Source organism: Simochromis diagramma, unplaced genomic scaffold (genome assembly GCF_900408965.1).
Source record: "Simochromis diagramma unplaced genomic scaffold, fSimDia1.1 OVJJ01000603.1, whole genome shotgun sequence".
Lineage (NCBI taxonomy): Eukaryota > Metazoa > Chordata > Actinopteri > Cichliformes > Cichlidae > Simochromis > Simochromis diagramma.
Window position 1 is genome coordinate 17,352,143 of NW_024387414.1, and position 15,154 is coordinate 17,367,296.

Below are 15,154 nucleotides of genomic sequence, written 5' to 3' on the forward strand. Positions count from 1 at the left end.
ATTGGTGTAATTGCGCTTCATTTGATTGTGATTAAACTTCTTTACACTGACAGAAAGATGATTTCACTGGTCAGTGCTGTACCTCTATCCTGACCTCCTCCATACACATTAACAACAGTTCGAACCAAAAACTTTGCATTTATCACTCTGTAAGAAGTGTTGCCACAAGGACAGGGCTTTTACATAATGTCCACCTGCTGTGAGATAACATTTTAAGCCTGACACTTCTTGTTTTGTCCTACATGTGTCCAGCTTTCTCCATTTTTTAAGGACAAAATGCACACCATGCCAAGATATGAAGTTTTCAGCTAATAGATCTTTGGGATTCACCTTGTTGGTAAAAACAACAAACAAAAAACAAACAAACTATTTTTTTATCTGTCAAACGGTGTGATTTTTCTTTGATTCAACTACAGAAATGGAAACAAATGATGTGTTTTGTGATAAGGTGCTTATAACAAAGTGCCTAAAGATAGAATTTTAAATTTATTCTTTGCTAAATTGTCTGTTATGTCTAGACACAACACTTTTTTTAATGTCAGAATGATTCATAGGTTACTGTTAAGTGGCTTAACAAACAATAACGGCAACAACAAACATTCCTCTACAATTTATCAGGTACAAGGACCGCACCGGAAGTGAGTGAAAAAGCAGCCAATTTCCAAAGAAAAGCTCAAAAAAGCCTGAGAGCACCTTAAAATAATTCCAAGAAAGTTGATGTGGTGCAAGACCTTTCCACAGTATTGTACTGTAGTTCTAGATTTTAGTTTAGGTGTAGTTACCTATAACACTTATACAACACCAATAAAACTCCAATACAAATACAAATGCACGTGAACGCAATTATAAAAGCATAAACTGTAAGATCAGCGACACTGCTTAAGATTATAACATCACAATAAAGGAAATTTACAGATGAAGAGGTGGAAGGAGTAATCTGTTAGACAACCATGGAAAAATACTACAAGAGTGGTGACTCGGTGTCACATGGCATGTTGAGCTGCTCTGCATTTTTATCCGATTCTTCCCAAATTATTTTGACAGTGTCTCACATGTTTATAGGGCTGTTAAACTAATTTTAGTGCAGGAGTTATATGGCGTCAAATTTGATCAATTGTAAAATACATAATTAAAAAAAAACACCTTTTCACTTCTTCATTTTAGTGAAAGTACATTCTGAAAACATTCACATTTAATGAGTCAAACTGATCCAAAATGATGAACAACCTGAGACGTTTTAAGAAAAAGCTATTTCTTTTTGGGCTTTTTAGCCTTTATTGAAACAAGAAACTTACAGTAAATGGCTTCAGGGTTGACTCTAACGCAGGTTTCTGCAATATTCTTATCACATTTGGTCACCCGCTCAACCTGGTGGGCTATACCGACGCCCAGGAAAAGCTTTATAACTACATGTCTCAGTTTTTCCACATTCACTGATTTGCTCTCATCATGTGAACATTTACAGATCCAGAAAGCCACAAAAAACATCACATGTAGAGTTTTTATAACTAAGCAATTAATTGCTTGCTGTTGTTGTTGTTGTTGTTGTTTTTGTTGTTATTTTTAGAAGTAATTAATGATTTCACTTCATGTTTGAGATGAAGTCTAAACATGCTTAAAAGTCAAAACATCCACTACAATGATACTAATACACAATTAAATATGAAATAAATATAAATTTAAAAAAGCTTAAAAATGTTGTACACTTGCCTTTATTTAATTTGAATGAGGAGAGAAAATAAAAATGTAGGCAGATGTAAATGTTTTAGGAATGTAAACCATCTATAACACAAAGTTTAACTCAAGTTCCTTCTTTTTTCAACACAGAAAAAGTCCTTCTGTGTTTTTTGGAGACTGGAGGACGTGGCACAATCTTCCAGCCCTGAACGTCCCCAAGGTCAAACCGTGCAAAAAACTCAAGGGGCATATCTCAGGCTCTACAGGCCTCACTTAGCGTGTTAAATAAATGGAACAATGTGACAAAAGCGGAGATGTTTGGGCATAATTCACAGTATCACGTTTGGTGAAAACTAAACATAGCATATCAGCACAAATGCCAACACACTGGTGAAGGGCAATGATTTGGGCTTGTTTCACAGTCACAGGGCCTGGGCAGTTTGGCGTCACTGAACTCCCCTGTATGCCAAAGTATTTTAAAGTTAAATGTGAGGCCGTCTGTCTGCTAAACCTTTGTCCACATTGTGTCATGCAACAGGACAATGATTCCAAGCACAGCAGCAAATCTGCATCAGAATGGCTGAAAAACAAAAGAACTAATGGCCCAGTTAAAGCTTCAACCTGATTGAAATGCTGTGGTGGGACCTTAAGAAAGCTGTGAATGAACAAATTCCTGCAAAAATCAATGAACTGAAGCTTTGTTATTAAGAAGAGTGACCCAAAATTCCTTCACAATGATGTCAGAGACCGATAAAGTCATACAGGAAATAGTTACTCCAAGTTACTGCTGCTAAAGGTGGCTCTACGCGCTGCTGAATCTGAGGCTGTAGCTGTCAAAACGTGTCAAAACTGGAACTGATCAGTGAATCACAAATCCCCGTATTCACCTCTTCACAGAAATAATCAAGATTTTGTTTCTCACTTTTCAAATGTGAGGATTTGTTGTTTTTCCTTTTTTGTGTGTGTATCAATGTAATGTAATTTATATATATTTGGGTTGTAACATTGCAACAAGCTCTTTGTTGTGTTGTTGTGTTTTTTAAAAGTGCTACACAAATTAAGTTCATTGTGATAAAATGCAGTATATTTGTCGATGCCATGACTTTAACATGCATAGTTTTTTTTATTTATATCAAAATTTGTGTCCTGCATTGTCCCACACAAACATGCCCTTTGCCCCACATTTAGTTTGTTGGGGTCCGGTCAGCCCAGCACAAACACAGTATTTGTAAACACACCTTATGCAGACGCTGCTTCAGTTTTTGATATGCATTTGTAATTGTACCCTGTTAGATGCGTTTATAAGCTGTTGTAATCACAGCTTATATAATGTACAAAAGAACTTATGGCTCAGTTACCATGTGGCTCTCCTTCCTGAGACACAAGTTTCCTCGCACTAAACAATAAAACATTCACTGCCTCATCACTCTTGCAGTCACACAGCTACTGTACACATACCTTGGTTTGTTTAAGTTCTTTCTTTGTGTTTCTTTCATTGAAAAGAAACCATTTGCATTCATCAAGCCAGTTCTTGTGGCTGTGCAGCCCGATTTGTGACAAGTGGGGACCCGTCCAATAAATCTAATTTCCTGGGTGTGTCACATTTCTTTTTATAACTAAAGAACAGCTTACATTCACCTAAAAATCGCCAAGGTTGGAAAAATGTCTTTGTCCCACAGAAGAGTCTTTAAAAAATAGATAAGCCTAAACTTGTTTAGTAGATTGAATTCAGCCATGGTGGACACTGAGCAGAGGGAATGCACATGCTCAGTCTCAACCGCCTGATGTTGATATTATGCTTTATGGTTAGGGTATGTGTCTTTTTATGTAAGCTTTTATTGTTTTGTTGTATGCATGTATGCATGCATGTGGAGCCTGTTATAGTCAGTAAAGATAATAACCATAATAAGGGTCACATTTTTCCTTTAAAGTACAAGTTTGTGCACAAAAAGTGCTGCATGCAGGATTTCACCACAGACAGTGTCAGCTACAGCAGGTGTGGAGTGGAAGGTGTGGCTCCAACCTAATTAAAATGAATTAAGGATTCAGCAGTACTAAAAAACTGTATGCACAGGGAAACTGAATAATTATGTCATATCGCTCTTCATATTTTTGTGGGTATTTTTTTGACATTTTGTATTAATGTTGATAATTTAGCCGTATACAAAACAAAACTGAGTATTAAAAGAAATTGCTAATGTGGAATCCGAGTCCTCTGAAATCCATGGAAATCGGTCAGATTGTGACTGTGACTGTTGAAAACTCTGCTGCAGACCTCGTGCTGGACATTTGAACCCATTGTTTTCGAATATTCTGGTTAAACCTCAACTTTTTACAGTCAGTATAGATAAGAGTTTTCTTGGCCTGTTTCTGATTACAATAAAACCCATGTTTGTATCTGTGAGTGGATTTCAAGATTTCAGCCTCTGATTAATGGAGTTTTTTCTCTGCTTGAGGCTTGGATGAAAAAAAGCTGTTTGGAAAACACGTGTCAAAGCCAGATTGCCAAGTTTGAAGAATGTTATTCAGATAAGAGATAAGGCAGAGGAAGATACACTGCCTTACTGGTTTCAAATAACCACACACACACACACACACACACACACACACACACACACACACACACACACACACACACACACACCTGAGGGTTTCTGCCTAAGCTTTATAAGTGTGTGTTCTTTTTATGTAGGCAGGAAATCCTGCTACTATTTCCACTAAAACTAAAAATACTCCAATGAAAATAAAGCCAGATACTTCATGTTGACCTCGTGTGCAGTAACCGACAGTGATTGTTTGACATTTATGAGGTGAAATGTGCAAAACAGAAAACAATGGGAATCACAGTCTGATTATAAAAATGAGGTTGTGTTGGCCCGACTGTAACTAAATGTGAACAGTTGAAGAGGTCTGCTCAGACAGAGGAGCTCTGATATAAGCATGGATGTTAAATTACTGCCTGCAGTAATAGGACTGTTCATTTAAGAGGATTTAACTTTATATTTATGTGTCAGCACATGACGCTAACACCATAATACCTCACAATACTTTATTTTGAAAGGCTCTGTTCATTGCTCCATATCCCTCCCTCACACAGACATGTTATTATTTGATTTAAAGACTTTTAAATAGGCTAACTGATATCATTCACAGGCACAGGCTGCTAAGTGCTCATGATATAAAATCACGTAATTAAAGTGAAAGACATTGTCCCAATCCTCAAAATGTCTCCTTATTTCTTTTGTTTAGTTGAGTGTACTCAAGGAAAGTGGTGGCCTGAAGGTTAATGTAGTGTTTGTTGTGAAATCCCTTTGACGTTTAGGACATAAATGAACTGGAGTTTAATGACACTGGCTTCTGAAAGGTCCCAGAAGTGGAAAATAAAGTACAGGATTTCTGTCTTTCTTTGGGCACTTGTGATCCTCTTTAAAACATTACCAATAAAAAAGCTTATGTACTCACCACTCTGGTAAAATCTGAAGAGTTTTCTAAGACCTTCAGAATAAAGTTCTGTCACGCAGTGGATTTAAAAAGATCTCCAGGACAGTCAGACTGGTCACCACATTAAGCAAGTTTCCATGGCAAACTTTTCACATGAGACCTGAAGAAACTCTACAGTGAGCACGTGTGTAAATCACTTTGTGCATGGTACCAGTCATTTCAGCATCCCATAATATGCAGATTTTCCAAGGTCACGGTTCCCTCTGTGTTTGGTTTTGAGAAAATGCAAGTTCAAGATTTGAACACACAGAGGCTCAGCTGAGTGAATCTAAACTCTAGTAGTGTAAAATCAGAGACTTATGCCTGCTCTGTATTTCAGTACTGCTGTTCTTATTCTGCATAATCAGAAATATCTGAAACCTTCAGACTATTTCTCATTTAATTCACATGAAAGAAAACTACATTTACCAACCGATGATTTGGCATTCAGATGATTTGTATTAAAATACTGACACTTGTTGCTGTTTTTTTTTGTCTGTGAGCACTGTAGATATATGAATATTTAAATATTTAAAAGTCCTAGGTATACATAATTATATATATATATATATACATAATTATATATATATATATATATATAATTAAAAAATGTCAGAAGGTTGAAGAAAAACAAGCACTTTCTGATAATTATTTCATGCTTCAGGCTTAAATATGAAACGGTAACAAAGTCTTTAACTTTTTCTTTAAAGAGAAGCATGTATGGAAGAAAGGATAAAAAAAATCCCAACTATTTGCTGTTTATAATCATATTAAGTATTATGAACCCACCTGCTTAGTTTTCTGGTATTAAAGTGATGCCAGCATAATTCACTCATATCTTAAGGTTTAAATTAAATTTAATTAGAGTTTGGAGTTTTAGAAGTTAAACAGTTGTGTCCACAGTTGCATTTATTGCATTTCATTTATTTTGTTGTATTGTTGTTTTTTCCTTTTCAGGATATGTTCATGGATATGTTTTATTTGTTTTCATAATAAATAAATTTTCCTGCTGCTTATTAAACTTCCAAATTTCATCTGAATGCTTCTGGTTAATACCATAAAACATCAGTATGGGTGAAGTTATGCTACTTATTGGCTTTGTATGTAAAATATCAGAGGTGAAGATCCAGTTGTGTCCTGGGCAGACAACAGCACAGCATCTTTGAAGTAGATGTACTCAAAAATGTTTATTAGTTTTAAAAAGTTTTCAAAAACCGGTATCAACAAGCACTTCCCCTTATAAAAGCACTTGATAAAATGCAAAACAACAACAACAACAAAAAGAAAATATTTGTATTAAAAACCACAGCAACTTAACACAGTGGAGGGCGGCTCTACAGCTCCTAGCCACTTACAAGAGGAAGGGTAAACTCTTCATAAAGAAACATCAGTGCTAACAAACACACAGACCCACAATGGAGTTAAACATCGAAACTGAGAGAAATCAGAGGTCAGAAAAAGTACTCAAAATAATTAGATGTTACAATGATACAATCAGATTTTAAAGAAGTTAAAAATACAGTATTCTGTATAAAATCACCAGATTAAATCCAGACATTAATTTAGTTCATTCAAAATGTTTGGTTTTTTTTGTCACAGAGGGACAACTTTCAAGCTCATGAAGGGAAGTACAATTGCACAATTGCGCACCGTATATTAAGGAACAGTGCCGTTTCCACATTTTAAAACAAGTGCAAACATTTTCTGGCGTGAATTCCTGTCAAAATCCAGTTCTGCGAGGTTTTAGTGATTCTTCAATTTCTCATTATTCACTGCCAAATTTCGGAAAAGTCTTGATAATGCACGTGATACGCGGTAACACACTATGACACTTAAAGCGTATGCTACAAAACATCATAACAGTGCAAGTCAGGTTATTGTGAACACACACGCACGCACACAAACAAACAATTATATGGTTTCCAAGAGTACATATCCTGTACAAATAGAACAATGTAAAATAATAAATAGTAATAAAACAAACCAAAGAGCACCGGACACCTGGCCACACCCCCAATCTGTACAACAAATAAAGTGAGTGTGACCAACAATACACGGTCAAGAGATCTACTGCTAACACAGAGACACACACGGTTTAGCGAAACAACTGTGATGCTGCCGTGAAAACATCAAACCTGTTGGAAGGGTGCGGGTTACAAAAGCATCAACAACAGTAAACAAAGGAACCCTCAGCATTTACAGATTTTCACCTTTCCTCTGAATACATTTGTTACAGGCGTCATCAAGCACTTTATTGTCAGAGAGTCCACCACGTTGGAGGCTATGTTACACCCGTGGCCACGGTGCAGCTTACATCTTTGGCATAAGGACATAAGGCTCAGAAACCCAAAGCCCTCAGACGCAGCTTAGAGTCAGCGGCTGCACGACTTCTTTACCCGATGCTCGACGTCAGTGTAAAGCTCGACTTCCACATTTGATCGGCAGCTGTTTTTCATTTGAACCTCAGGATTCAGAGTAAAATTGTTCCACACAAATCAAACAGTGTTTTCCCCCCTTTATAAAGCACAAGGATTATAGATTGTCAGTGCATTAGAATAAGTGTAATATACATGCTCGTTAGGCTCCTCTCACTTTCCATGTCTTCCTTTTTAGTAATCTGCACGCGATAAATAATACATTTAAATAGTGATAAAAAGCTCTCGGTTCATTTTTCAAGTGCAAAAGAAGACCCCGTCAGAGAGGTTTGGTTTAATTCTTAGGTAAGTGATTTTATCATAAATGTCCTGTAAGGGTTAAGCGGTCGAGCCCTCGTCTTTCACTGCTCAAAGGGCTGCAACACAGATCCCATAAAATGGTCTGTGTGACACACCTACATGTAACCATACAAAGACTGATAGCATAATTAAAGCTGATCAGCAGATCATCTTTCTTGGTTTAATATAGTGATTCTCAACCTATGGGGCATGGCCCCCTGGTGGGACACAGACTCTTTGCTGCAGAGTGGTGTGGATGCTGATTTAAATTCTTTTTAATTCATTTTTTTTGTTGTTGCTGTTGATAAAGATCGATAAAATTTGAAGGTGAGAATTATTTTGGTGCCATGCCGGTTTGAGAACAGCTGGTGTAATATTTGATGTTTTTGTCTGTTTTCTTTTATTGCATGTAAATTTTGCATACGCTTTAAAGAGATTGATTAAGATTTGAACATCTTTATAATCACAATTACAGTCCTGAGAAAAACTAAGTGCACCCTGTGATTCAGTAGCTTGAAGAACAACTTTTAGCAGCAATGATGTAGAAGTAATAGTTTTCTGTATGACTTTCTCAGCTCTCACATTACCGTGGAGAGATTTTGGCCCACTCTTCTTTACAGCATTGCATTCATGCACAGCTCTCTTAAGGTCCCCCCAAAGCAGGCTGAGGTCTGGACTTTGATATTGCAACACCTTCATTCTTTTTCACTTTCAGCCATTCTGTTGATACATTTCATTTTGTTGTGTTTGGGGTGATTTATCTCCTACAGTACATAACCTAATTTAGGCCAAGCTTGACTCTTGACCTGTTTGGTTTTGTCTCCACTTTGGTGTCATCTGTGGTTTGTTCAGATGCTGCTTGGCAAACCTAAAGCAAACTCTGCTGTCATGTTTGTTTCAGAGGGAAGAGATATTCTCTTGGGATTCCTTCGTGGCGGGCCATATTTGTCTTGTAATTCTATTTTCATGAAATTTAACCTTTAACATACTAGCTCAAGCCTGTAGAGCTGAGGCATTTCTACAGTTGGGCCTTGTTGGGACGTTAACATTTGGAAAGATTGTGTCATTGTGTTAGCTCACACCTGAACGCACCAGACCACCAAACTACCAAAACTGCTGCTTTTTTAAAGGTGCTCACCTATGATAACAAGGGTGAACTTAGTTATTCACATGACTGTATATAAGACCTATTTTAAATGCAACTTAAAAGAGGACTAATAATATTTGTATTATTATTTGATCTACATGAAGGGGTTTGAAGAGAGGTTAACGTCGCTCTTCACACTCATCAGCTGATTAACAGAGACTCAAAGTCTATTTAAAATAAACTTTAGAAACTTTAGACAGTATAGACTTATATTGCTGAATTTTACGGTTCAAAGTTTTACCGAATACCTTTTATATATTTCACCAAAATGAGTCAGTAAAGGCCAGTGCTGTGTTTGGGAAGAGATACATATATTTATATTGGTATATTTATATATTAAGATTATGAGTACATTATATGGATTTACATGGATGAATTTGATTCTGTGTATTTGTGAATACATAATAATTTAATGTATGCGTGTACACGTCACATATCTTAATGTTAAATTCAAAACCTTTTAAGCGCTTTTTTTCTTTAAGTAAAGCTACACAACAAACACATATTGTTAGTTTAGGATTAAATATCATTAGTTTTTTTGCACCTAATTTAGCCTGCAGTTTATACATGGTGACAGAAATAAGTAGCGTTGCATAAGGTTTATTCACACTGATCCACGGCTCTGTTATTGATCTGACTGTTCAATAAAATTAGCTGTTTGAAAACTAGCTTTTTTCTGTGTGTGTTTTCTTGGTGACAATTCTCTTGATCAAACAAAGTGAGGCAATATTCTCTCATTAAAGGGAAATGACCAGCATTTTCAGTGAGTGTTGCAGCATTAGCTCAGTTTTTAGCCTGGCACTTAATCTGGACAGACCTCATTGTATCCAGTGTTGCATTATAAATGCCTGAAAATAAATAAAACAAACATCAACCGCAGATTAACATGTTCAACATTACTATAAAAAGCTCTGCTCTCAGCCCATCAGCCCAACAGTTGGGTGATCTTTGCTCTCCAACCAGTCGAGACCACCTGAATGAGCTGCTTCGCTGGTGATTTGCTGAAACAGCGAATCGTCCACCAGCTCCTCTGGGGCGGCGTGCTGATACTGGCCTTGCTGCTGGCTGGGGTCGAACAGCAGGTTTGTGTCCAATGCGTTAAGGTCACTGATGCTACTGGGAAGCTCCGATGTCATTCTGATTTCACCGGGGAAATCGGCCCCGCCTGCTGTTAGCTCTGACACCTGCTCCATGAGCTGATTGCCAGCAGCGAGGAGGTCTTGAGAGGTGCTGAAGTCTAACTGCTGGTGTTGCTGCTGCTGTGAGTTCAAAGCTGACATGATGGACTGCTGCTGATGCTGCTCTCCACCGGCTGCTTGTATTTGGCCTTGACCTGCCGAGAGAATCATTTGTTCACTGATAGAATTTTCCATGAGGTAATTGGGCCTCTGCAGGTTGCAGGTACTGCTGGAGTCGGAGGTCATCAGGTTGTCAGTGCAGGAGAGGCTGGAGTTGGATTCGAGGATCTGGGTCAGGTTCATACGAGCGGTGTAGGTGGGAGGTAAATTATTGATTCCCACACCCCGCACACTATTCTCGTGATCTCCATCTAGCTTACTCAGGAGGACGCTGGCGATGCTTTTGGTGCTGCACTGCTGGCCCGGTGTGGGCGGGGCCTCACTTTGCATCATGATGTTGAGCGGCACAGAGCGGCTCCTCTGGGCCATGCTGTTCACGCCGAGGTTTGTCTGCCTGTTTGCGAAGATGTTCAACACCTCAGCCGTCACAGGAGAATTAAAGGGAGACACTACCGATCGGGAGGTATTGGAAAGGTTGGTTCCTGCTCCTGTGCCGCTGAAGTTCCTCTGATGTACAGCGGGACTCACGCTGCGACACCTAAAATTTGCAGCAGATGTGTTGGCAGTTTTATTATCCAGAGGGGCAGGCACTGCAAAACCCTCCTGTTTGGCCATGCTCGCTACCTGCTGCTGCACGGGCGAGATGGGAGTCAAGCGGCCGAAATGGCTGTCGTGGTGCCGTGCGTGAGGAACGGCGAAGGCGTGAGGTTTTTGAAAATGGTCGTCTATCAGGCTGTGATAGCCGGGCAGGATTTCCATTCCGCTGTTGGATCTGCTGGCGGTCCCGCCGCTGCTATTGTAACTGTTATTCATCCACTCCAGCCTGGTCTTGTCTGGATGGGTGGCCATCGGTCTCTGCATCGGTTTCACGGGGCTGCTGGAGATGGTGCTGCCGTCATGGAAACCAGTGATGCTGGAGTTAATGGGTGTGAACGCGAACGGGTTTCTGCACTCTACTGGACTGGGAGGAACATTGCTGCTGCAGTTGGAGTGTGGCGTCCCAACCGGGGTGTGGCGACTGCTTCCGAGCGAGCTGTCCACCGGGGTCGTGGAGGCGATGTGGGAGCAGGGGCTCTCTCCTGTCAGTCCCTGGGCTCCTCCCATCATTTCCGACATGGGTGTAGGTGTCGGCGTTTGAATTGTTTGGATTGGGTTACTGTTGTTGTTCGCAGCATGATAGAAAGCCATGTTCTTATTAGCAGACGTCATGTTGTTTGGCATCGCAACCTGCTGGCCCTGCAGCGTGACAGAATCTCCAAACTGCTGCAGGTTATTAAGTTTCATCTGCTCCTCCATCTGCACCAACTCCTCCACTATGCTGTCCTGAGTCACATCATCATCAAAGCAAAAGTAATCTGTCATGTCTGTCTGCATGGGCAGTTGACCGGATGATGAAGCGTGATTCAAAAACTCTAAGGTTTCAGTAGCAGGACTGGACTGAGAGCAGGGCTGCTGCCGGACTCCTTCCAGGCTTGAGTTTGAACCCACACCTGAATGCTTTGGAAAACTGGGATTATCGGGCACAGCATGTGCGTCAACTGCTGCGTGCCCCTGATGTTGCTGTATTAATGCGTGACTGACTGAAGTGCCAGTTTCCATAACGGCAGAAATGTTTTTCCTCTGCAATGAACTATGTGTTTTGGCAACAGAGTAAAAGCCACTCGCTCTGAAAGAAGGAGAAGTGCCAAGTGCGTGGACTTGAGTGGTCATTTTCACTTCTACTTCCCTGGTGGCTGGTGCACTTTCAGGTCTAGCTGGAGCGCCTGGCCTGGATACATTACCCGTCATGTTTCTGATACCATACCCTGGACCAGCAGCACCCTCTACTGGCTGCTGGGGTATAAAAACCCTTTTGATTGGTGAAAGGTCTGGACTGAGCCCTGAACGTTTTCTGAGGCTCTTAGTGGACAAGAAGCCTTGCTTTGTTTGGTTGTTTTCCCCACATGAAGATGTTCTGCTGGTGTTCAGTAGAGACACGGTGCTGGTATTCTGAGTGGAGGGATTTAAGTGCAAAGTGCTTGTATTATTAGCGCTATTATTGCCGCTGTTGCCTGTGGCCACAGTATTAGTGCTTGAGGAGGACTCTCTGCTGCATTTATTGCTGGACGTTTCCTCGAGACCCAAGAAGCCTCTAGTTTGCGGTATGGGCACACTGGCGGCCCTCTGTACAGCCCCTTTGACTCTATTGGTCATTGCCACTTGTGGCAAAACTTGACTGCCCAAATTTTGCATTTGGCTGCTTTCATGTATAGCTTCAACTTCCATTTCAACATCGATGCTTGGAGTGTTAGAAGTCTGCCCTTGCCTGGCCACCGGGGCCAAAATGGGGACCGTTGAGGAACTCCTCGCACTCTGACTGGAGCTGGCGTCTTCTGTAGCTTTAAAGTTGATGTCTGCAGATGCCGGCCGCAGCACGTTTGTTAAGGATGTGGCAGTTTCACTGCTGTTGGGTGCGAGCGATATGGCTGCCATTTTGACCAGACTGACTGGGCTGACATGACATGGCGTTACAACAGTCTTAATGGGGCTGTTAGCGATGATCATGGTGGAGGGCGAGCACAACGCGATGGCAGTGGTGGCTGAAGGTTTAGGGAGGATTTGAGCGTAGCGCTGCCGAGCTGTGCGCTCCCCCGCTGGACTGGACAGAATATTTTGGGGGTGTTTGGGGCTCTGCTTCACTCCTTGGACTGGCTGGGTCACCATCTGGATGTTAATGGGCAGTACTTTGCTCTCCACTGTTCCCACTGGACTCGGGGACATCAGCGGCCTACTCCTCTGAACCTGCAGGGGGAAAAAAGAGGAATCATGAAATCAAAGTCAATGTCAATGTCTTTGACAGAGACAGAGATAGAGGGGGCTTTATGGTACCATTTTTTTAATGTTTCCTTTTCGGCCTCCCTGCACGTCTGTGTGAATATATCCTTCGTCTCGTTTTTACTTCAGGCTTTATTTCAAAGGATATTTTTACTGTGTTTTTACCTCGCATGTTTGTTGTCTTCTCACCTGTCATTGCCTGACGAGTTCACCTTGTGCCTTATTACTTTTCTCCTTGGTGTTACTGTTTTTGACAGTTTTGACACCTTTTTGATTTTAACTATGGTTATTTTGTTTTACATTGCCACTTCAGTCCACTTAAGAAACAGCTGGAATTACAGCTATCCATGCAGTTATGTTGTAGATATTTTGTTTATTGGTAAAAACAACTATTTAATCCCAAGTGTGTGATTTTATATTGCATTAAATATATAAAGCAGCCTTGGTGACATTAAAAGGGATACAAAAATGTGTTGGAATATCTACTGATGAATTCTGTGGACTATCATTTCTGGCTTATCTCTTCTTCAGACTACACAAAATGATAAGATCAGAAATGTGATGTGACCTCAGATAAATGAAAGTTTGACTATTATATTGATGAAAAGAAAATTCAGTGATCTATAAGAATGTAAATCAACAGTAACTGCAGCAACGTGTTGTAGCTAATTAATAGATTAGAAAAGGGTTTTTTTTTTTTATCTAATGTGGGTTCATTGTGTTCTAAACATTCATGACGTGCAGTTAATCTTTCCTTCAGTGGGGAAAGAAATGACACATGATGGTGTGATCCAGCTCTCTCTCTCACCGTGATCGGGCTTGGCACAGCAGCAACCACGATGCCTATAGTTGGTTGAGGCGACGGAGGGGTGGGACTACCACAAGACACACCGTCGTCTGCCTTCCTAATCTGTCCCTCTCCGGGTAGAGGAGATGTCAGCTTTTGTTCCTGTTGCTTTCTCTGGATCTTCCTCTGGAGCTGCTGCTTTGCGTCGACAGATGGAGAGGACAGCATGGTCACATGAGGCTGGAAGGAGTGAGCGTCTGCAGCCGGGGCGAAGGCTGAGACGGTCTGTGAACCTTTCACCTCTGAAGAAAATCAAAAGAAATTTGTATTCAGTATACATCAAATGCTCCTACAAAAAGAATATATAACACTATGCAGGGGAACTTAGTACTGTATATCTTCAGTTATTGCAAAAACAATTACATTTGAGGTAGCAGAGTGTTTTGCAGCATGTTCCCTGATATATTCAGATGTAATTCTACTGGTTTCAAAAGGGAATTCCTTATTATTAAAACCTGGCAGCCACCAGCGCTACCCCAGCCTCCTAGTGGATGTACCTATGGTATAATTTTGAAAATCCAAGGTGATTTTCAGGAAAGTTGACCCCTGACCTTGACCTTGAGATCAAGATAACTAAGATTCAAACTCATCTGAGACTTTTAGTAGATGCACCTATTTCTCTTACTCCTTAGTATTTGTGGGTTTCTGTATTGTGTATCAGGTTGTTAGTCACTCTGTGTTGAGCATTTGGATTCACAGCTTTTAGTTGTTGTATTTTGTATTTAAGTTTCTGTCAGTGCAAGTGAAATTTTCATATTTTCTTGTTTCCGTTTTTTTCCTTATTTTCAAGAAATATAACATCCAATTTCACTGCTGTGCAGATTACACTCAGCTCTACTACAGCTCTCCAAATCCACAGCTACTCTCCCACCCATATCTATTTCTGATTGTTTAAGTGAAATCAAGGTCTGGTTTGATCACAACTTTCTTAAACTTAATGGCAATAAAACTGAATTTATTTTAATAGGCACCAAATCAAAACTTTAAACCAGATGTCTTTCATTATCCATTGATAACTCTGTTGTCACACCTTCCCCTCAGGTTAAGAGTCTTGATGTCATACTCGACAGCACTCTTTCCTTCACAACACATATAAATAATATCACTCGGTCTTCCTGTTTTCATCTTTCAATAACCGCCTTTGTCCTTCACTCACTCCGAACTATTCAAAACTCTA

The 15,154-nt window shown here is 40.1% G+C and overlaps 1 protein-coding gene across 1 annotated transcript in view; it reads right to left on the bottom strand.

Annotated features, from left to right (window-relative positions):
• Positions 1-6,331: 6,331 nt before the first annotated feature.
• The window catches only part of LOC120721392 (DNA-binding protein RFX7-like), a 29,740-nt gene continuing 20,917 nt past the window's right edge, over positions 6,332-15,154 (bottom strand). The window contains exons 8-9 of the mRNA XM_040011684.1: positions 13,939-14,219; positions 6,332-13,097 (exon numbers count right to left, since the gene is read on the bottom strand). Coding sequence (XP_039867618.1) covers positions 9,936-13,097; positions 13,939-14,219 — 3,443 coding nt within the window. The 3' untranslated portion in view covers positions 6,332-9,935. The remainder of the gene's footprint in view (positions 13,098-13,938; positions 14,220-15,154) is intronic.